The sequence below is a fragment of the Muntiacus reevesi genome, chromosome 1, assembly GCF_963930625.1.
Source record: "Muntiacus reevesi chromosome 1, mMunRee1.1, whole genome shotgun sequence".
NCBI lineage: Eukaryota > Metazoa > Chordata > Mammalia > Artiodactyla > Cervidae > Muntiacus > Muntiacus reevesi.
Window position 1 is genome coordinate 140,094,185 of NC_089249.1, and position 21,727 is coordinate 140,115,911.

Sequence of the window (21,727 nt, forward strand, 5' to 3'; positions counted from 1 at the left end):
GGAGGGAGGGAGTTGTGGAGAAGCAGGAGGAAGCCAAACACATGGTGTCACTTAGCAAATTAATTGAGTGTTTATTCAGTGCCAGGCAATTCTGTGCAGTGCTGGGAACAGTGATGCATAAGACAGACGTGGTCTCTGACTCATGGAGGAGGCAGCACTATTTAAAACACAGAGGATATATACAAATAACTTTCAAAGAAAGATTTCTTTACTATCCACAGGTATATGTAGAGAAATTCTTGCAAAGATTTTTCAAGGGAAAACAGGCTTTAGGAAGGAGGCCAGGCATCACTCAGGAATAAAAGAGCCAAATTAGGCTTTTGCTCTTTGGTTTTCTGCTAATATATTTATCCCCTGGTTCCTAAGAAAGTGCTCTTGATGTCAAGGGATGTTAGGTCCCTCTGGGGACTCACTCACCACCTTGTGGTCACAGAGAGTAACTGCAGGAGAATAACTGCACCTCTAGAAAATAGCTTTGCTTATTTTGCAACCAAAATTTTCAAGGTTCAGCATTAGCTATTTAAGTCTTTTGGCATTTACTTCACTAGGAGAAAATTTCCCTTTTATAAAGAAAAAATATTGCTTAATATACATTTGAGTAATGTTTCTAATGAGATGGTAACTAAAACACAGATTCACAAGGAATAAATACATACCATTGGTTTTTAACTTAAAATGCTTCAACCTTTCAAAACCGTTCTTATTTTGAGTGTTTAAGATAAAAATTAAAATCATATTCCTTTAAAATACAAAACTTTGTTGGCAACTTGAAAGATTTCTAGTTAAAAATGCAGCCTGGAGTCTCCAAGTGTAGCTTGACAGCATTTAGTTTTAATTCTAGTAATATCACCACTCTGAACCACACCAAGAAAGTCTTGTCTGTCCAATAATTATATATTTATATATTTTATTCTTTTGAGGTTTCCTTTTGTGCCTCAGACCCGAAGACTCATGTGTAAATAAGCTCACGGGTACCAAAGAACCATGGCATGACCAGTTCAAGGGTGAGCACCAGGGTCCCTTAACCTCCCCGCCCTGGGTCTCACATGATTTACTTGCAGATAAAAGTGAACCCTGTTCCCATCATTTTCTTTGTTCCACTTCTTCAAGGGAACTGCCATATTCAGCCTTTTTTCAATTTTGTGAATACATGCATGCATTTGTAGTTTCTTGCTGGATTACCAATTCTTTGAGGGCAGAGCGGGTGTGGAGGTGAGGAGGTCAGGCTCTGAGCTCGTGCCTGGCCGTGTGTTATCTCACTTCATCCTCACGACAACCTTACCGGGGGTACTTTCTAATCCCCTTTTAATTATTAGGAAACCGAGGTCTAAGTAGTTTCACTGAGGTCTCACCACTCGGAAAGAAAGGGAGGGGTGGGACTCTAAGTGAGTTCTGCTTGACCTGTCATATACAAGCTGCTCTGTACCAGGCTGCCTGGCACAAACAAGACCACCCCTTTCCCACCACGCTCCTCCAGGCCAAGCAAACAGCAGATGCCTGATGCATTCACCAAATAGGAGAACACGGGCATGAGTGTCTCGTGCCACAAAACCACTATCAATGGATCAGATTTCTGTGTTTAATGTGTACCTATGGCTTATCCTCTAGGCACCATGGGGACGTTAGCTTGATGTCACTTTTAGTGACCCGCCATACAGGTTCAGGGATATGACAGCACTTGGTTAAATGCTACTGATTTTGTGGTGTATCTGGAATTACCTGGAATGTCAGTGTCTTCCACTCCTTTTGCTGTTGTATTCTGTCTGCACGAGAAACTATTTTTCATTCCTTGGGGATAACAGGGATCCAATTATTGTGAAAAATGAAAGAAAGGAAGCCCTTAGCTAGATTCCTCGGCTTTTAGATACTGACACGGCACTATGCCTTTTATCTCAGCTGTTGCTTCATGTGCCATTTTACTAAGACAAGGGGAGGGCTAATGCAGCACTGGAAATGTCATTCAGAATTCCAATTTTGTACTGAAGTTGTTTCTACCAGTGAGGGCGGTAGGGGGAGGGGGGTGGAGAGAAAGAGGGGGATGGGCAGAAGAAAGGAGGGTGGAGGGAGGGAAGGCGATAGAGGCACAGAGAGGGAATGAGAGAGAGGGAGAGGAGGGAGAAAGGACTCAGTATTTCTGCTGAATAAGAAATTCTTTCTGTTGAACTTTATTAGCCTCAAACCTGTTTTATTATTCAAAGGAGAAGCACAGAACTGCCTGGCAGAATGAAATTTATGCAGGTTCAAAGGTTTTTCTGGAAAAAAGGCAGAAAGTCAAAGAAGCTGAGAAATTTAAGTTCTGCTTTGACTCTCCATAGAAACCTGAAGGTTCTATTTAGTTAGTGGGAACAATGTCATTCAGAGCCCAAATTAAGAGTCCCTGGTTTACAAATCAGAGCTCTGGCTTCTCCAGTTTTCCAAAGGGATTCAGAAGACCTGGCTGTCATGCAAAAGGCAGCATTGGTTGCTCTAGCGAATATCCCCTTCTGCATTTTTTAGCACAGGTGTGGAAGCACACTGCTTGAAGACTATTTTTTCAGGGTAGATGTGGAGAAAGCAGAATAAAAAAAGCACCAATGCATTATTTATGCATCGATAAAAAGACCTGATTCTGGGAAGAAAAGAAAGATTTCTGGAAAATGGAGCAGGTATATAAAAAAGCAAAAAGGCCTGACAATTACAGGAAAGGATCTACACTTATATTTCTGTGGAATGGGGACAGAACTGCCTAGACACAGCTGTTGCTCTCTGTGACAACAAGCCGCAGGGACACGGGGAAGGTGAGATGGTACGTGGTGGCCACGCCACTGGTACAGCCGTGGACTTAGCACCTAGAGTCTCTCTCACAACTCAGCGCCTATCCTTCCTGAGCATCTAACAGGCACCAGACGCACCTCCATGACTTTGCACACACTAGCCCCTTTGCCTCTAACAGCCTTTACCTCTCCGTTTCCTTTAATCATCCTTCAAGGCCCAGGGTAAGTGTTGTCTCTTTGGTAAAGCCTTCCCAGGGCCGGGGGATGCCAGCTGACTGTGTGGACTCTCTCCAGGTCCCGAGAGTACGTGGCCAAGAGAGCCCTTAACAATCCTGCTGGTCGCCAACAAGCCTCACGGGGCCAGTAGGATCTAAGAAGATGCTGATTCACTGAGAACCAAGTGGGGTGAAATAATCTGAAGCCTTCTTCATGGAGAAAATCCAGGGGGTTATCTGTGTGCCCAGAGGTTATCTGACGTCTGCCTGGGAATGCTGAGCCATAAGCCAAAATCTCTTGGGGGCTCTTGTAAAGGTGTCATGTTGGAATGTGGCTTTTTGGAAAGCTATGTCAAAATGATTTACTCGACCACAGAGTAGGAAAGAAGAAAGAGTGGGTGTGAGTACTAGCCCATGAGCATATCGGAGTCCTCAGGGCCTCAAGGGCAGGATGCCAGATCTTACCATGATCACTTTCTGTTCCTGAGCGACCCCAGTAGCGACGCCTCCTTTCTGGACTGTGGGCATGACGTTCGATGACTGCGGCTATAAATCGAGTATTGCTGACTGTGGAAGGCAAGGATAGTCAGTCACACTTAGGCCAGTATCTTTACTGTATGATAAGCACATCTGCTCTAAGCAGGCTCTTTCACATGAAACGGATGGTTATTTGTTAGAGAGCTAGAATGAATAATTTTTTAAAAAATTTTGAGGATTAGGGAAGTTGCTTTTAGGACTGGGGCAGGAGGTCCCTAATTACATATCTTCAACATGCATCAAGAAGATACACTTTCCATACAGTTAAAGGCCGAAGCATCTCACTGCAAATGGAGCTCTCTTTTGATAAAGAAATGTTCTTTTTCTTCTCCCCAGTTGTATACATTAGTTAAGGGATTTTAAAAATGCATACCTGATGACTCCCTTTCTAAAATGCTATACTGGAAAGTAATGAGGAGGAGGGAGAAAGGGAAGAGTAAGGTGTTTCAGGTCCAATGTACTCAATGCAACAAAGAACACTCTGAATTCTTTGGAGATTTTCTAAAACAAAGCAAAGACCTATGCTTCCTCCTAACAAAAATGGGAGATAAAAAGAATCCCATCATGTCAAAGCATGTTAAATTTTAATACAAGAAAGCACATTTATCCTGGACCAGCCCCCTGCTGACATGTTGGTGTGGAGGCCGCGTGGGTACTCACTGATGCCTCTGTCGTCGTGGCTGTCATCGTCCCTCTCATCTCTATCGTTCTCCAGGTTGGACATACGCACGGACATTTCTACCCATCATTAAAAAGAGAGAAGCATGACTATTTAATCAAACAGAATCACCCACTTTGACACCCGCAGAGTGCTCCTCTGATGGCCGGGTGACAGCATTCCATCAAGGGTGAACTGAGGCCTTATCTCATTTTTTTTTTTTTAAAGGAGGAGGCAGCAGGAATCAGAAGAGGGAGAACAAGAGGAACATAATCCAGAGGGGCACCTGAGATGGATTTCTAGAGACAGAGGAGAAAAGAAGTTGATTGAGGCTAACAAGTCTTTAATCTGCTCCTTCACCAGCTCAATGGACACGAGTTTGAGCCAACTCCAGGAGATAGGGAAGGACAGGGAAGCCTCGTGTGCAGCAGTCCATGGGGTTGCAAAGAGTCAGACACGTTTTAGTGACTGAAAAACAGCAACAGATGCCTGAGACAGAGGGAAGGGGCCTAAAACCAGGGCTGGCTGTGCTGATAAAATGGTGCTGCAGAATCTAGAAGCCAAGCCTAAGGTAACACTGGATGGCTGTCATCCTCAGTCGAATCAAATCTTACCAAGAGGAAAGAGCTTTGTGGTCAGCTCAGTTACTAAATCAGACAACATGACCCCATGATCCCCCGACAGGATTGTGACCACAGAGAACTATCCCAACATCAGCTAATCGTGACTGCTACCAGGCTCCTGACCAAGTCCAGGGAAAATGACGAGTGAGCCTTATCTCCAAAAGTCGGGGTAACACTAACGGCTTTTAGGAGGATAGGGATAGTCATTTGCATCCTTTTTGCCCCTTGCAAATGAGCACAGATACCACACTTAACTCCTGATATGGAAGCCATAATTGCTAATTGCTCATCTTGGCAAGTTCTTATCCAGGTTGGACAGTTCTTATACTATTTTAAGAACTGTGATCATCGCTTTGAGTGTGTGTTCGTTCACACATATAATAATGGCTACAATAGAACAGACTCCTGCTCTGCCTTTAGTGGCCTGGGCTGTCTTTGATCTGCCCATCTTTTTTGGAATAGCAAAGACAGCACACCTGAGCTCAGCGAAGAACTGAATTTCCCACGAAGCCTCCCAACTCCCTTCTTCTGGCTTCTTTCAGAGTCAGGCTGAGGTGGGCTAAGGAGCCATGTAAGGAGAGACGGAATCTAGGGATTTCCTGGAGAACCGAATGGGGCCTGCAGGATTCAGGCCTTAAAGAATGAGCTGTGAGCTAAAGAAGAGAAGCAGGCTTTGGGGACTTCTGAATCTGTTCCACAGAAACAGAAAATATAGTGCTATTCTTAGAGTTGCTTAAAGGCTTACAACTAACAGTCACTGTCCTTCTAGCCTGGGGACAACCCTAGGGTACCTGCTGCTTCCTGGGGGAGCTTTGGGGTTCATTTCAAGCTCACCTTGGGCAGCAAGAGGAGACATATGCTGATGACTCCGGCGATGAATCTGATGGCGGTATGCGTACACAGCCAGGACTAGGACCATGATGCAGCCCATAATGCCTCCAGCCACCGGGCCCACGGGGGCACTTTTGATCATGTTCAATGTGACCACCTCATCACCTTGATCAAAATAAACAGAGAGACATCCCTTGTAAAGACTTCCCAAATGTAGTAGCAGAAGGGGATGGGGGTGACATGGAAAGAATCTGGCAGGAAGGGGTTGAGTGAAGATATGTAAGAACAGCTGCTTTAAGGCTTGACTTTCATGAAGAAGACCCACCAGGATGGAGGAACAGGGCTTCCTTTAATTTCTGGTTCTCAAATTAAATGTGGGTTGCTTGGCAGGGCAAGAATACAGTTGGCAAGGACTGGTAAAGTAAGTGAATGGATGAGAATCACTTAGACATGCAGTCTAAGGGCCCAGCTCTGGGGTGTGGGCTCCTCTTAGTACAGAGGTGAGGGAGGGCGACATGTGCCTCTCAGCAGATATTTACTGGACCTGGTGTCATTTATTTCAGTGGATCTGTCATGTTACCACCAAAAAGGATCCCATTTCAAAGTTTATGGGCTCCCTTAAAAATACTATTTGCACTTTTCAGGCAGGAAACTGCAGGTGGGACTATAAAGTGACTTCTAGGAGCAAGGTCACTTCCGTCACGTCCCAACCTGATCCAATAGTCATACATGGACTCAGAACCCTTCCTCACAAAGGAAAAGCTTTTCTTCCCTAGAAAGGCTCATGCAGAGAGATGTCAAAAAAGGCATTCACTGAAGGTTTAAATATCCATTCACCTGAGACCACACTCGAGATGCTTGTGCTGACTGCAGTAAGACACGGAGAAAATCTCAGGTAGTATTAGGGAGCAGTATGCAGGTAGTATTTGGGGGTTTTGGGGGGCCTGATCCCAGTGGTGTTCCTCCCAAGAGTGTCTCTTTCCCCCACCTACGTCGCCTGCTGCACTGGACAGCGTGGGCTTTTGTTGACCTCAAGGCCCTAAATACTGATTTGGAGTCCTAAGATGTCTGTCTTCAAAAGTTATGAGAGAAGGACACAGCAGGAAAGCAATGTCCATGGGTCACTCTGCCCATCACCAGCCCTGCGCTCCAGACAGCTGGGATTCACATTCATACAAACCCCACGGCTCAGCCGCTCAGAAATCAGGCCCGATATTTCTCAGAACGAGCTTTATGGGAATGCATTTCAGGCTTGCAAAACTTGGCAGGAAAGATGGCTGCTCACTCTGCACAGGAGAGCTAGCCAGCTTTGAAAGTAATTATTTGCCTTGGTTTTGCAACTCAAAACTACTGGCAAAGGAAACAGGGAAGTAGGGTAGGGAATTATTTTAAGATCTGTGTTCTAGTATAGAGGCCAGAAAATATGTTTTCAAGAATCAAGTTATTCTGGGTTCCCCCCAAACATTACCTATTGCTCCCATGTCATCAACATAGGGACTTTTGGCTCCAACGATCCCCCCAAAGCATTCTTTCTGGGGTGCACAGTAGGACTTGTCCAGGTGGGTCTTCCCATCGCTGTCCACCATGCACCATTCACAGTCTAGCACACCGAAGCAGTCCCTGCCAGAAAGATAGTGCTGAATGTTCCAGAAGGCACTGTCAGGCAGGCAGGAGCGAGCACGTGGGCCTGGGCATCAGACAGCTCTCGGGGGCTCCATGAGTCACTAGTGCTGTTAACTCCCTGAGCCTGAGCTGCCTTTCCTCGTAAAAGGAGCACGGCCATTGTCCACCAGGGGAAAGCTGCCTAATGTCCCTCAACAGCTTGGAGATGAGAGAAATACAATTGCTCTCTGTTACTCAAGCCATGAACTCCACACATCATGGGTTAGTGCAGGGTCACTTAAAATCATCTTAAAAGACCACACGGCCCCCAAGGTTTGTTAGGCTTTAGCCTAACATTCTCCAGGTTTATAGTTATTTAAAAAAAAAAAAAAAAGGAAGGAAGGAAAAAAAAACCTGATTAATCAAGTTTGCAAAATAGTGATCAGTTAAACATTTCTTTACTGCAAATTTCTTAGAACTTTTAATATGTTGAGTGAATTATGACACTCTAAGAGAATATATGCAGTATTTCTCACACTTAATAGGCTTTGGGTAACTGCATAACACACCAAGTTAATCTATCTGATACTCTATAATTCCTCTGTTAAAATACATACCAAAAGTAGAACTGGCTGCCCCTTTCACCCACTAATTTTGTTGAATCAAATGGCAACCTGCAGCTGTCTAGGGAGGAGGTGGAGGGAGCAGGGATCATGCAGTTTTTAGTCCACAAAACTGCCATAAAGTATACCTGTTTTCTAAGAAAGAAGAATTGAAGAGTTTCAATGCATCACACACATAGCTGAGTTCTGTTTCTAGAACCCATGATTTCCTGCTCCCTTGGCCTTGCTTTGTCATGCCATTTCCTCTCTTATGCCTCTTATTTCTAGAAAACTTTTCCACCCACAGATGAGGCTACTAATATAGGGGTGTGTGTGTGTGTGTGTGTGTGTGTGCAAGTGCGGGCCCATTAGTTGCTCAGTCGTGTCTGACTCTTTGCAACCCCATGGACTATGGCCTGCCAGGTTCCTCTGTCCATGGAATTCTCCAAGCAAGAATACTGGAGTGGGTAGCCATTCCCTTCTCTAGGGGATCTTCCCGACCAGGGATTGAACCTGGGTCTCCTGCATTGTAGGCAGATTCTTTACCATCTGAGCCACCGGGAAGATCACTAACATAGGTACATGTGCCAAATATCTGTAACAAGTAGCAACCAAATAACACTAAAATTGGTGGATAAAAGGCAGATAAAAGGCAGTTTTAGCTCTGAAAAACTGGCACATCTTTTAAAAACATCAAAAATGGGGATGATGAATATCATCGGGAAAATCTCACTGAGGCCGCTGTCCTCTATTCCTTCCTAAGCTCTGCTCCCAGGTCTGTGATGCTGGCGTGAGGTCAGCGCTGGGCACTGCTTACCCACTCTGCATCCTCTGACTGCACCTGCTGTTGACGCACTGGTGAAGAGCATCCTGCAGGCCAGGGTCAATGGCTGTGTACGCCACCGGCTCCTGGTGCACCTCACAGCTTGGGTTTCTGTGAAGGAGCAAGCTGAAGGTTAGGACCGATGCCATCCGCATTCCAAACTCATCATGGCCTTGGCCCCTGCCAGTGCCAGGAAGATCTGGGTTTGAACTCCGGCTTTGTCATTTACCTGTATGAAACCTGGGGCCATCTGAAAATCTGTCACTGGGAAAAATAATGCTATGTTATGTGTGTGAAAGGTTCCTACATGTTTATCAAAGGGTAGACTTGCAAACTAAGCGACTTACCAGGCATACAGCATCTGACATGTTAGGCACTTAGTTAATGCTTGAAACAGTCTCATACTTTTTGTAAATAGTACATACAGTCATAAAACTTTTGTAGAATTTTTTATTCAAACCTGAAAGTGGGCTTCATTTTAAAATACGAGTTTGAAAACTAGCTCATTGAACAGTTCCATCACTAGAATGAATCACCTTCTTATAATTCCAACTTGAAACAAATCTATAAAACTCTCAGTATAAATAGGCACATACACATATGTAGTCTTTCATATATATATACACACATATACACACACACATATATACACATATGACTCCCAGTATAAATATGCACATATAACACATAAATATGTGTGTGCTCAGTTGTTCAGCTATGTCTGACTCTTTGCGACCCCATGAACTCTAGCCAGCCAGGCTCCCCTGTCCATGGAATTTTCCAGGCAATAATATTAGAGTGGGTTGCCATTTCCTACTCCAGGGGATCTTGCTGACCCAGGGATCGAACCCATGTGTCCTGCATTAGCGGGCATGTTCTTTACCACTGTGCCACTTTGGAAGCCCACAAATACATATATGTCTGTGTATGTGTGTATATATATACACGCTTTTTTATTTACCTGTTCTCTGCATTGGTGAGGTTGCCAGTACACTCATTGACCTCTAGAGGGCACTCACAAGGACATTCACATTCATTTTGTTCCATTCTGAAAAGCAAAAGGAGTTACTGTGCAGAGGGTTGATAAACTGTATGTTGTACACACACTGAGGGAGGTGAAATAAAGGCAACATGAGCTAGCTAAAATGGGCAGTAAAAGTTATCACCAAAGGTTTAAATATTCAACTGACCTCAATCCACTGGTCTCTGGACAAGGATGTTACAAACAACAGTTCTAAATGCTTTTGCCACCAGGACTTTCCTTTAGGACACACCTGAGCACTTTCTATATATTGTACAGTTGGCATCAGTTAAGATATTCAATAGGTGGTAAACAGAGAGTATGTCCCACCCCACTTTTACCGGTGACAGTTGAGACAGAGCCGGTCTACCATGCTACAAGCACAGAAGGCAAGAGAGTCGCATGTTTCGTTGACAATGCCCACAAATGCATTGGTTCCTGGGATCCTCGCCAGCCTGTATTTAGAACAGTGACTGCCATGCACAAGGTTCGTCAAATCCCCCTATAGACAACAGACATGTCAGAAGTGACAGACAACAAGGCAAAGATTCAGCTCTACCATCCTGAAAACAGCTTACAACAAATCTTTACTTCTGATTAAAACAGTAATTATACAGTCATTGCTAGAAATTTGGAAAACATAAAATTTTCATAAAAATTACCATCAGAGATAGACCTCATTTAATAGTGTGTGTACGTTATTCTTCTACTCATGGTGGCTCAGACAGTAAAGACGTCTGCAATGCGGGAGACCAGGGTTCGATCTCTGGATCGGGAAGATCCCCTGGAGGAGGGAATGGCAACCCACTCCAGTATTGCCTGGAGAATCCCCATGGACAGAGAGGCCTGGTGGGCTACAATCCATGGGGTCACAAAGAGCCGGACATGACTGAGTGACTAAGGACAGCACGGCACATGGTGACAGGATATGTTTTTATAGCTCTTTCTGTAATTTTTCTTTTTTTAAAACACATAATGATATAAAATGAAAATAACTGCAAGAAGCAATAAAGACAACTTTCAGGTACAGAATAGCCTAAAATTTATTCAAAGCGAAACTGAATCAGCCAAAAACATGCACCTCCTGTCTCCCCCTCACCCTCCCTTGGATAACAAATCTCTTATTCTAGAATAATACAATTATTTAAAAACCAAAGACTCTTTAAGAGGTCAGTTTTCTGCTTCAAGAATATTTAAACAATCCAACTAAAGTGAGCATCCTTTTCTTCATTCTATCACAAAAAAGTGATAGGTGGCTTCATGAAATGTCTGTAATTATCTGAAAGCCAAAGATTCTAAAGCAGCATTGTAAAGTCGAATATGGTCATTTTTTTCTGCATGTGTCATATGTAGTGGGCCAATTATTTAATCCCATTCTTATTTCCATGCCAGTCCTCCCTTAGATGTGCATAGTGAGGATAAGCCTAACTCTGAGAATCGTGGCACTGAAAGGGTCTTCAAGAGGTCTCAGTGAATTCTCCACTGCCTGGAACACGCCCTCCTTTACAAGATAAGCAGTAACACAGGCTTCTTGGCCTGTTAGCTCCAATAACCAGGAATGCTCCAATTCCATTTTGGAATAACTTGGGCTGCTAAGAATTTATTCTAATTCATATTCCACTAAAATTTGTATTTTGAAAAATTTCTACTGGGGTATCGTGGCTTGTCTCCTGAAGGCTCAGAAAGTCATTGTACAAATGACAGTAGATATGCTGACTAAGGCAGACTTTCATATGACAGCCTTACCTGACAGCCTTCCTCTGATCACACTCATGTTTGCCAATGTCTCCTTTATAGAAAGTGCTCCTCAAAGTATGGGGGCAGAACAGAGTAACAACGACTTCCCCTGCTTTGAAAACACTAACCTATTAATATATTCATTTTAAAAACTCTTCTATTTCCCCAGACAATTGTTTTTGCAATCACTTTTTCTAAGCTTGTGTTTAGGATTTTCATTTAACCAAATACATCTTTATGATTATTATTAATTTTTAAAATTTTTGGCTGTATCCTGCAGCATGTAGGATCTTAGCTCTCTGACCAGGGATAGAACCTACAACCTGTGCATTAGAGGGTGGAGTCTTAACCACTGCACCACCGGGGAAGTCCTTTATAATTACTTTTTTTTAATGATACATGTAATGATTTGTGAATAAAATTACCTCTTGTGAATAACTTTTTGAATGTCGATTCTGTCATGACCCATTCTCTCTCAGCTAGGATTATGTACAAATTAATAAGTATGTCCTTAAGGACTCTAACCATATCCAGGTAAGTTTGTAGCATCTCAAATCATAATAGAGTATTCTAAACTAAAAAAAAAAAATTTTTGGATGATCTACGTGAGTGTGGCACCATGTGGTCCTCTCTTCCTGTCTTCTGGAGATTACTCAGTCTCCCTAAATTACTAAAGTCAAATTAGGTTAGTTTCTAGTCATCCGCCCTGTTTCATCCCACATGTATTTATACAAGAATGTGGGAAGAGACTGCAGCAGACATTTCAAAGGGCTTAGATTGGATGAGTCTTTAAACAAACAAAACCAAGGCAAAAATACCACGTGTGAGACCTTAAAACATTCACTTATCCACTCTGGGCTTTATATCCCACAATCAAACTGGGGAGATGGACTATCATGGCCTATCACTCTAGTTCCCAGGCAATGAAAACAGCTGGGAGTAACCCACATTCAGACAGAAACCATGACTCCATTGCAACTCCACAGCCAGATGGGAGAGGAGAACGTGGAGGAGTTCTTACCACAAGGCTTGTGTTGAATTTATAAAACCTCTGGACCGTTCTGTCACTGAAGCTGTTGCATAGGTTCTTCTTGACAAAGTTGGGGTGGTTCAGGATGTCATTTGCTACCAGGGGCTCCTACCAAGGCCAAGCAGAAGACAGATGCCATGTCATTAGTGAGCCGCAGGCCACTTGAGAACTCCAACTTCGTGACAAATACCTTGTGGGTGATGTGCTGTTGCTCCACGGGTGCATGTCCTTTGGGGTCGATGAGGGTTGGATGTGCCACCAGATATCCCCTGTCCTCCATAATGAAGCACCTATACCAAGACAAGGACATCCCTCATTCATAGAAGCCATTGCTCTATGCTTTGGAGAGCATTTATCTTGCTAGTCCTAACACAAACTGCATTTATCTCAGGTCCTCAATGAATGTGCATGGACAAAATGAAGGAAGGCTGGCAGTCAGGCGACAGACACATTATTCTCGAGGTGCTGGATCACCTGGCATAAGGTTTAAGGTCAGAGAATTATACCTGACTCTGAGTTTACCTATATACTTCCTAAGAATGTGACCACCTAGACTATATAAGATGGGCTCAACGATCTTTTGCAAAAACATGTAAAGCAACACTCTTCTTTTTTTCCTGGGGAGGGAGACTGTGAAAGAAGCAGCCGTGAGTATTTACAGGCACAAATTTTAAGTAAACCATACAATTTCTTCTTTCAATAATAAACATATATAAAATATAGCATGCAGAAGACATACAAAAATATATTTGATGATAACACTAAATAAGTAAAGCTAGAACTGATTTCATCAAGACTATATTCTGCTCTGTTTTACTCTCCATTCATCATAACAATTTGCTGTGAATCCTGCATTTACCCATTAAGGGCCAATGTGAAATTTAGCAGGGACATGAAGCACGGGCCATGAGTTGGAAATAAGAAAGCTATTTTAAAAAGCGGTCTGTATTAAATCAAGGGAATGCCCTTGCTTTGATCAGACATGCTCTTTTGAAATCCAGGCAGCAAAGACTTTCGGTTCCATGAGCCTCTTTCTGGGGAAATGTACAAAGGAACAAAATGTACAAAGTCTAAGTGTCTGAAAATCTCACAAAGGCTTTGGTTTAATAACTAAGTTCACATCAAAAGTACTACCCAAGAGTACCCTCTGGTCTTTCTAGCACCCAAGATATGGGAAACCTGTAATTATTGACTACTAGAGAAATAAGAGGTTTTGGAGAATTTTGTGCTACTGTTACTCCCCTTGTTAGAAGTCAGATCTGTTTGTTTAGTCATTAGCAACACACATTTTAGAAATTAAAAGAATAAAAACCTCCTTAGTAGGACACCTAGGCATTGGACACAGTTTCTGGTGCTATGACAAGGTGGCTGGCATTCCACTAGACATCCTTGTCTTTGTACTATGCAGCTAGTTAGGATACACAGTCCCTGAAGGGCTTACCTTATTTTATTGCCACCATCTTGGTTACAAACTGGCAACAAGTCCATCAGAACCTTGTAGAAGTATCTAAGCGTGAAATCAATGCCCATCACAGCCACAGTATGCCCGGAAGACAGCTGTGTACTTCACGTAAAAAAAGATCAGTAAGAATAAGAGGTGTGTCTTATTTAAAGGCAAAAACTATATTCAATCATAGGACATGGTATGGTTTCAGAAACACATGCTGCACTGTTCTCCACAATTTCCACCCTTGGAGAAACAATTAACTAAATGACTAACGTAGCATAACATGGAGATTTGATAAGAGAAAAACTTAAGATTAAAGGTAAGAATTCTTGAATAAGACTAGTCCAAAACCAAAACACAGGTCAGTTGTAGAATACGGCTAGTCATAACTATTGGAAGAAAAGCTATGACCAACCTAGACAGCATATTAAAAAGAAAGGACATTACTTTGCCAACAAAGGTCCATCTAGTCAAGGCTATGGTTTTTCCTGTAGTCATGTATGGATGTGAGAGTTGGACTATAAAGAAAGCTGAGAGCCGAAGAACTGATGCTTTTGAGCTGTGGTGTCAGAGAAGACAATTGAGAGCCCCTTGGACTGCAAGGAGATCCAACCAGTTCATCCTAAAGGAGATCAGTCTTGAATATTCATTGGAAGGACTGATGCTGAAGCTGAAACTCCAATACTTTGGCCACCTGATGTGAGGAACTGATTCATTGGAAAAGACACTGATGCTGGGAGATTGATGGCAGGAGGAGAAGGGGATGACAAAGGATGAGATGGTTGGATGGCATCACCGACTCAATGGATATGAGTTTGAGCAAGCTCTGGGAATTGGTGATGGGACAGGGAAGTCTGGTGTGCTCTATTCCATGGGGTCGCAAAGAGTCAGACACGACTGAGTGACTGAGTTGAACTATAGATGTTCAGACAATGGTGGGATTATTCTTTATCAAGAATATGGGGGTGGGGGAGATAGGTATCAGATCGGAGGTTTAATACGTGGCTCTCAGGGTTCCTCCCAACAAGAAACTTTTTTTCTTCAATTTTTAAAAAATTGAGATATAGTTGACCTATAATGTATTAATTTCAACTGTTTAGCAAAGTGATTGTTATACATTTAAAAATATTCTGTTCCATTACAGCTTATCAGAGGATACTGAATATAGTTCTCTGTGCTATAGTAGGACATTGTTGTTTATTCATTCTCTTTATAAAAGCTTACATCTGCTAACCCCAACCTCCCACTCCATTTCCTCCCCAAATGCCTCCCCCTTGGCAACAAACAGTCTTCAAAAGGAGCCTTTAGACAAGAAGCTTGAGTGATGTCATTATTTCCTTCATTTTATAGATAATGAAAAAAATCTATAGTTATTAATCTATACATCTCATTTAATAGAGATCTCAAAGGTTAACTAGGTCATACAAAATCTAGTAAAACCAATGTTTCACTTTCTTCCTGTAACACTATAAAGTTGGCTCTACTCAAAACCAGCTCATATTCTAGAACAGGACTCTCCTGGTTCATAGGCCAGTCCTGTCTCCACTCAAAAATGTTTCTCACAAAAATAGGAGCAAACACAGAGGAAGTTGGGGAGGACAGATATGCTTGCTAGCCTTTTGGCTCTCAAACCCTGGCCTTGTTGGTTTCTATCTATTTGGCTCCTGGAATGCTACTTAACCTTTCTAAGGCTGAGCTTTCATATAGGAAAACGGGGTTAATGATAGTATCTACGTCAAAGGGCTGTTACTGGGATTAAATGGGAGAGTGTGTTTATAGCACTTAGCAAGCTGCTTAATATACTGAAAATACCTAATAAGGAGAAGTTACTTTAAAGAAAACTAAACATGGCTTTAAGCTCAGGCCTACACAGTGAGTAAACATTTTATTCTTTCAGAGAAATTGCTAAATATATCAGAAGCATAAGCATTTCATTGGAACTGAAGTTTTTCTTAGTTTATGTTCATGGGTAGTTGAAGAATCTTGGGTTAACTTAACCAATGAACTCCAATATTCCTATACTGGTTAAAAATTTTAAGTTTATTCCACATGCAATGTTTCAAGTGCCCATCATTACCGTTATTTACCTGCCTAATTTCTTCATTAAGAAAAATACCCAAAGAAAAATGATGCTGAAGCTCAGAAGAAACTTCCCAAAGTAAAATCCTCTTCTGGAAAATCAAAACTTGAAAGTGAAATTAGCTTTGCCATACAGACAACTGTTTACTGTCAACATTAATCCTAACATATTAACCCAACCCTCATCACTGACCCTTCACTCCTATTGAAGCAAACAAAACAAAAGTAGAAAAAGGGACCAAGACCTGCAATGGAAATTTCCATCAGGAACTTCCCTGACAGTCCATTGGCTGAGACTGTGCTCCCAAGGAAGGCGGCCCGGGTTTGATCCCTGCTCAGGGCAACTAGATCCCATGTCACAGCTCAGAGTTCGCATGCTGCAACAAAATCCTAGTGCAGCCAAATAAATAAACATATACAAAAAGAGAAATTTCTGAGGTTTTCCTGGTGGCTCAGTGGTAAAGAATCTGCTTGACAGTGCAGGAGATACAGGTTGGATCCCCGGTCTGGGAAGGTCACCATGCCATGGAGTTCTAGAGCCTGAGAGCTGGAACTACTGAAGCCTGTGCACTGCAATAAATAGGAGTTTCTGCTCACCAAAACCAGAGAAAAAACCCTGTAAAGCAATGAAGACCCATCACAGCTATAAATAAATAAATAAATTTCTATCAGAGCTATTTTGGGTATGGATGGGGGAAGACCATGTTGTGGGATTGTCTTTGAGAGGCTACTGCCTCACAAAGAGCTCCTATTATTACTTAAGTAGCTTAAATTCTACCATGGAAACAGTTGAAGACTCAGTTATCTTACAGGATTTGTACATTGTAAAAAATAATATTTTGCTGAAGTACTAGTCAAAAGAAGTCTAAACTCCTCTGGCTTGTTTAGGAAAGAGAGATGAGTCTGCACAATAGTCATCATTAAGACGGTAATGGCTTCTATTAACTGAATGTTCACAATTGATAGGCATTCTGGTAGGCATCTGAATACATCACTTCAATGATTTCTCACAGAAACTTTATGAGGCAGTACTTCCAGAAAACCAAAGCTTGGGGAGATTAAGTGTTTGGTTAAGGTCACATAGTGAATACTTAGTGGAAGCCTGAATTTAAACTCAGGGCCTTTAACTTCAAAGCATATGTGTTGTATGCTAAATCACTTCAGGCATGTCCAACTCCTTAAGACCCTATGGTATGGAGCCCACTAGGCTTCTCTGTCCATGGGGATTCTCCAGGCAAGAATATTGGAGTGGGTGGCCATGCCCTCCTCTAGACGATCTTCCTGACCCAGGGATTGAACTGGCGTCTCTTATGTCTCCTGCAAGTGGATTCTTTACTGCCAGTGCTACCCGGAAAGGTTGTATATTCCTAACCAATAGGTTTTCTGCCTCCTTAGATCTGCATGGCATTCAAAAGTTTCCAAGTGATTTTAAACCATTTATTTAATTTCCTTTGAAGACATCAGAAAAGAATTATAATTCCTATTTTATAAATGAAAAATTAGGTTTAGAATGGTTATCGATCACATTTTACTTATGGCTTAGAAACCAATATGAAATCTGGTTCTTTCTATAGTACTATAGCTGCCTTAGTAAAAAATACAATTCAGGTTTTTGGGGACAAGTTGATTTTGTTTCTAAAATTCCCTTGCATGACTGCCATCTGCTCCCATATATGATAAACACTCTGAAGTAAAAGCATATATATTGCCCATGGAAGTCTAGTATTCATATTTTCACTTGCATTTGAAAAATGTCCATGGTTACCATAGCAACTCATAAAGAATACCACAGGAAAATGAAACCAAACCTACATTTCTCAGCACGACACTGCAGGCTGTTTGCAGCACTTTGGTGAGATTTTCACTGCCAAAGACTTGTCTGACCAGTTCCTTAATCACTGACTGTACTTCATCACTTCTACCACACTATCATCCTCCAAAGAACAAACACCTAGATTCTCAGGCCACTAATAATGCTGATGAAAGAATCAGCACAGTTGCTATAGCTGTGTAATTGATATGTGAGCACTGAAAAGCCTGTCCCCAAGCGTGCAGCCCAACTGCATTTGAAAACCAAGGGAGAATCAGAGTGCTTCACGACAAGTTGAACATTAGCTTAAGTTCTCTCTTCTGACGCATTAAAATGCCAGAAATTTAAAGCATGAATAGCGTGATAGTAAAAGTAACTACCATTTATTGAGGATTTGACATTGGCAAGCATTTTACATGCATTATCTATAATTTTCATTTTTTCGGTTCAACCCAGGCATTGCTACCTCTGTTTTACACACAAGGCTCAGGGAATCATGGAATATGATACTAATAAAAACATTTAACATTTATTGAGCCCTTGCCATGGGCCATGCAGTGTTCTTGGAGGTTCGTGTATATTACTTAAAATAATCTTTAAATCATCATTTGAGGTAGATCCTAATATCCCTGTTTCACAAGTGAGGAAACCAAGGCAAAAAAGGAACTTGTTAATAGTCATACAGACAGTAAATGGCAAATCTGCTTTTTCAGAGCAGAATCCATCTTAGGGGAGGGCAGGTTCTCAAGTTGGCATGTGAGATCAAAGTCACCGGTACTCATCTGGAAGAAGTCCCTTTGCAGAGCCCACCTATGAACACATTCATTAAAGCTGTGGTTGCCTTGGTTGAAAACCAGAAGCAGTAGTTGACTTGCATTCTAAATTATACAGTGAACAAAATATAAGGTTTTAAATAATAAAAACATGCTCACCTAAGGAAAATGTTCAAACAATCAAGTCCATGGGACTGCATATTGATCAAGGCGTGAGCAGATACTTATTCCTGGAATACACTCTCATTGAATGAGTGTTGGACAGGCCTTTTAACTCTTGTTAAACTTAAATAGCTAAACTTGTGTAGTCTAAATATACTATCAGTGTTAGTCGCTCAGTCGTGTCTAATTCTTTGGGACCTCATAGACTCTAGCCAACCATGCTCCTCTATCCATGGAGTTCTCCAGGCAAGAATACTGGAGTGGATAGCCATTCCCTTTTCCAGTGGATTTTCCTAACTCTGGGATCAAACCCGGGTTTCCTGCATTGCAGGCAGATTCTTTTACTGTCTGAGTCATAAACAATAACCAAATAAGGGAACTGAACCTAAGATATTTTCTAACTTGAAAGTCCATCCTATTTCCATCATGCTTCATTTGGGATGACATGATAAATATTTATAAATAAATGAGAAATTCTTCCACCCACTCAAATTCTGACAAAAACAAGTACACGAGCATAAATATCTGCACCTCTGTGATCCCCCTGCCTCCCCTACAGCAAAACAATACTGTGTAGGAGGAAAAGTTAATCATTCTTGATAATGAGTGGCTGGCGGGAGAAGCCAGATCAAGGAATAAGTCAAGGAATAAGTAAGACACACACAGGTAGGCATCCTCTTCCTGCTCCAAGCATCACCTTTAAGAGCCTGATTCCAGCCCATGTCCTTGTCATCAAATATCAAGGTGACTGCTGTCCCCTCAAAGAAAACACCTCTGTTTACTTTTTCTCAATTGACTAGAATATATGAGAGAAAAGATAAATCTTGCTATTCAGACAATAGTAGGCATATGCCTTATAGATGGTCAGTTATTAAAAACATTGAAAAGATTTGTTTTAAAAGAATGTTTGCTTGTTCATTTGTGATGAAGCCAAATAGATACCATGCCCTGAAAAGAAATCAATATCTGGCTGGCAACAGTGCCCTGCTTACCATGGAGACGCAGGTCATGCCATTGAAATTCCACACAGCACTGCTTCCCAATTCTTGTTCCCAATGAACTAGCATTAGAAGAATTCTACTGATGTCAATCATTTGATATATAATGAGCACCAGTGAAAAGCATAAAGTTAGCAAGAAAATCTGTCTCCCATAAATTTTAAGGCATCATTACAGATACCAGTCAAGATATAACCTCTATTGGTTGCTAAGGAAAAAATTGTGATTTGTACAATGAAGGGATTAAAACAGTGTGTTTGACTTTCCTCCCTATCCAACATTTCACTGACATTTGTAGTTTAAATACTGAAACCTCAAAAACCTGAAATATAAAGCACCCTAAATATATTTACAGTGATACTGACATTTTATAGCCTTCTTGGAAAAATCAGTTTTCAACATGCCGTTCATTTCTCAAGAAAGTGCAAAGACAAAGTAAGAACAGCAACAAAACCATCATAACAACAACAAATTCCTATATAATTCTGCTGCTGCTGCTAAGTCGCTTCAGTCATGTCTGACCCTGTGCAACCCCATAGACAACAGCCCACTAGGATCCTCTGTCCCTGGGATTCTCCAGGCAAGAACACTGGAGTGGGTTGCCATTTCTGTTTCCAATGCATGAGAGTGAAAAGTGAAAGTGAAGTCGCTCAGTTGTGTCTGACACTTTGTGACCCCATGGACTATAGCCTACCAGGCTCCTTCCTCCATCCATGAGATTTCCCAGCAAGAGTACTGGAGTGGGTTGCCATACATAATTCTAAAGAAACCCAAATACAAGAGGTAAGAATTTTGTCTTGATACATTTTTTCCTTCACTAGCAGTACTCTTTGCTTGGGAAAACACTCTCTGATAACAATAACTGTCAAGTGCTTGGTGCTATTTTTTTGATTGGTTTAAGACTGGCATTTTCAGGAACTGCTTTACTGAATTTAACATCTCTGTTTTTCTTCTTCATAATCACCCTCATGGCCACTAACAGGGTTAAGTGCTTTTTATTGACTCAATCACACGATAACCTTGTAAGGTACGCATTATCCCCATTTTACAGACATCAAGATGTTTAGGAAATCCAAGATAACACAGAGAAGATATTCACATCCCAGCTTGCCCATATCAAATGTCATACCTTTGCTACTACTCCTTGCTATCTACTATTCTATTCAGATTTTCAAAATATCCTTAATGTTTTCAAGAAATGAGTAAATATTAATTGAACTATTACCTGGCGGGGGAAGGCAAGGGTGGATGAATTGAGAGAGCCCCACTGACATATACACACTACTATATGTAAAATAGATAGCTAGCGGGAAGCTATTCTATAACCCAGGGAGCTCAGCCCAGTGCTCTGTGATGACTTGGAGACGTGAGATGGGAGGGAGGCTCCAGAGGGAGGGGAAAAAGTATATACATAGCCGATTCACATTGTTGTACAACAGAAACCAATACAACATTGGTAAAGGAATTATCCTCCAATTAAAAAGAAAATTAAAAATAAAGAAACATTACCTGGATGAATGAATTGTATGACTGATAGTCACTACATAGCCAGCTCCTCCAACATCTAAGTAAGGGCCAGTCAAGGAAATCAAACCTGGATTAGCTACTGCATGGAGATACCTGATGGAGACCAAAGAAAGTGCTTACTTTAGTGTATGAACAACAACTTTGCACATTTCAAAGAAAAGTGAGCTTGCAACTTAAAAAAATATTGTAAACTGTGCTTATGTTACATTTAAGTTCAAAAGGCTTCCCACCCTTTATATATGATTATAGCAGCAACAGCAAGAGGTCAATAAAAATACGAAATTCTCTTTTGAAAAGATACTGAACAAAGTATATATGTGAACTTTCATAAGCTTTAAAAAATATAGATGCTTTAGACGCAAAACCAAAGATTAATAAATCAGGTAGGAACAAACAGAACTGGGGCACATAAAACTGTGCCGTGGGTTGGGATGGGTGGGAGAACAGGCAGTAAAAAAGATGAGCTAACTCATGAGTAACTCGGCTACTAAGCAGCACA

The 21,727-nt window shown here is 41.6% G+C and overlaps 1 protein-coding gene and 1 non-coding gene across 2 annotated transcripts in view; both read right to left on the bottom strand.

Moving 5' to 3' along the window:
- CACHD1 (cache domain containing 1) overlaps window positions 1–21,727 on the bottom strand; it is a 232,012-nt gene that overhangs the window by 6,073 nt on the left and 204,212 nt on the right. Inside the window, exons 16-26 of the mRNA XM_065911617.1 lie at window positions 21,211–21,321; window positions 13,874–13,996; window positions 12,623–12,722; window positions 12,424–12,540; window positions 10,007–10,167; window positions 9,606–9,692; window positions 8,639–8,755; window positions 7,086–7,237; window positions 5,621–5,782; window positions 4,166–4,243; window positions 3,434–3,535 (exon numbers count right to left, since the gene is read on the bottom strand). Coding sequence (XP_065767689.1) covers window positions 3,434–3,535; window positions 4,166–4,243; window positions 5,621–5,782; window positions 7,086–7,237; window positions 8,639–8,755; window positions 9,606–9,692; window positions 10,007–10,167; window positions 12,424–12,540; window positions 12,623–12,722; window positions 13,874–13,996; window positions 21,211–21,321 — 1,310 coding nt within the window. The remainder of the gene's footprint in view (window positions 1–3,433; window positions 3,536–4,165; window positions 4,244–5,620; window positions 5,783–7,085; window positions 7,238–8,638; window positions 8,756–9,605; window positions 9,693–10,006; window positions 10,168–12,423; window positions 12,541–12,622; window positions 12,723–13,873; window positions 13,997–21,210; window positions 21,322–21,727) is intronic.
- On the bottom strand, window positions 8,314–8,385 carry TRNAC-ACA (transfer RNA cysteine (anticodon ACA)). Its single transcript has one exon. It is a non-coding gene; the product is annotated as a tRNA-Cys (tRNA).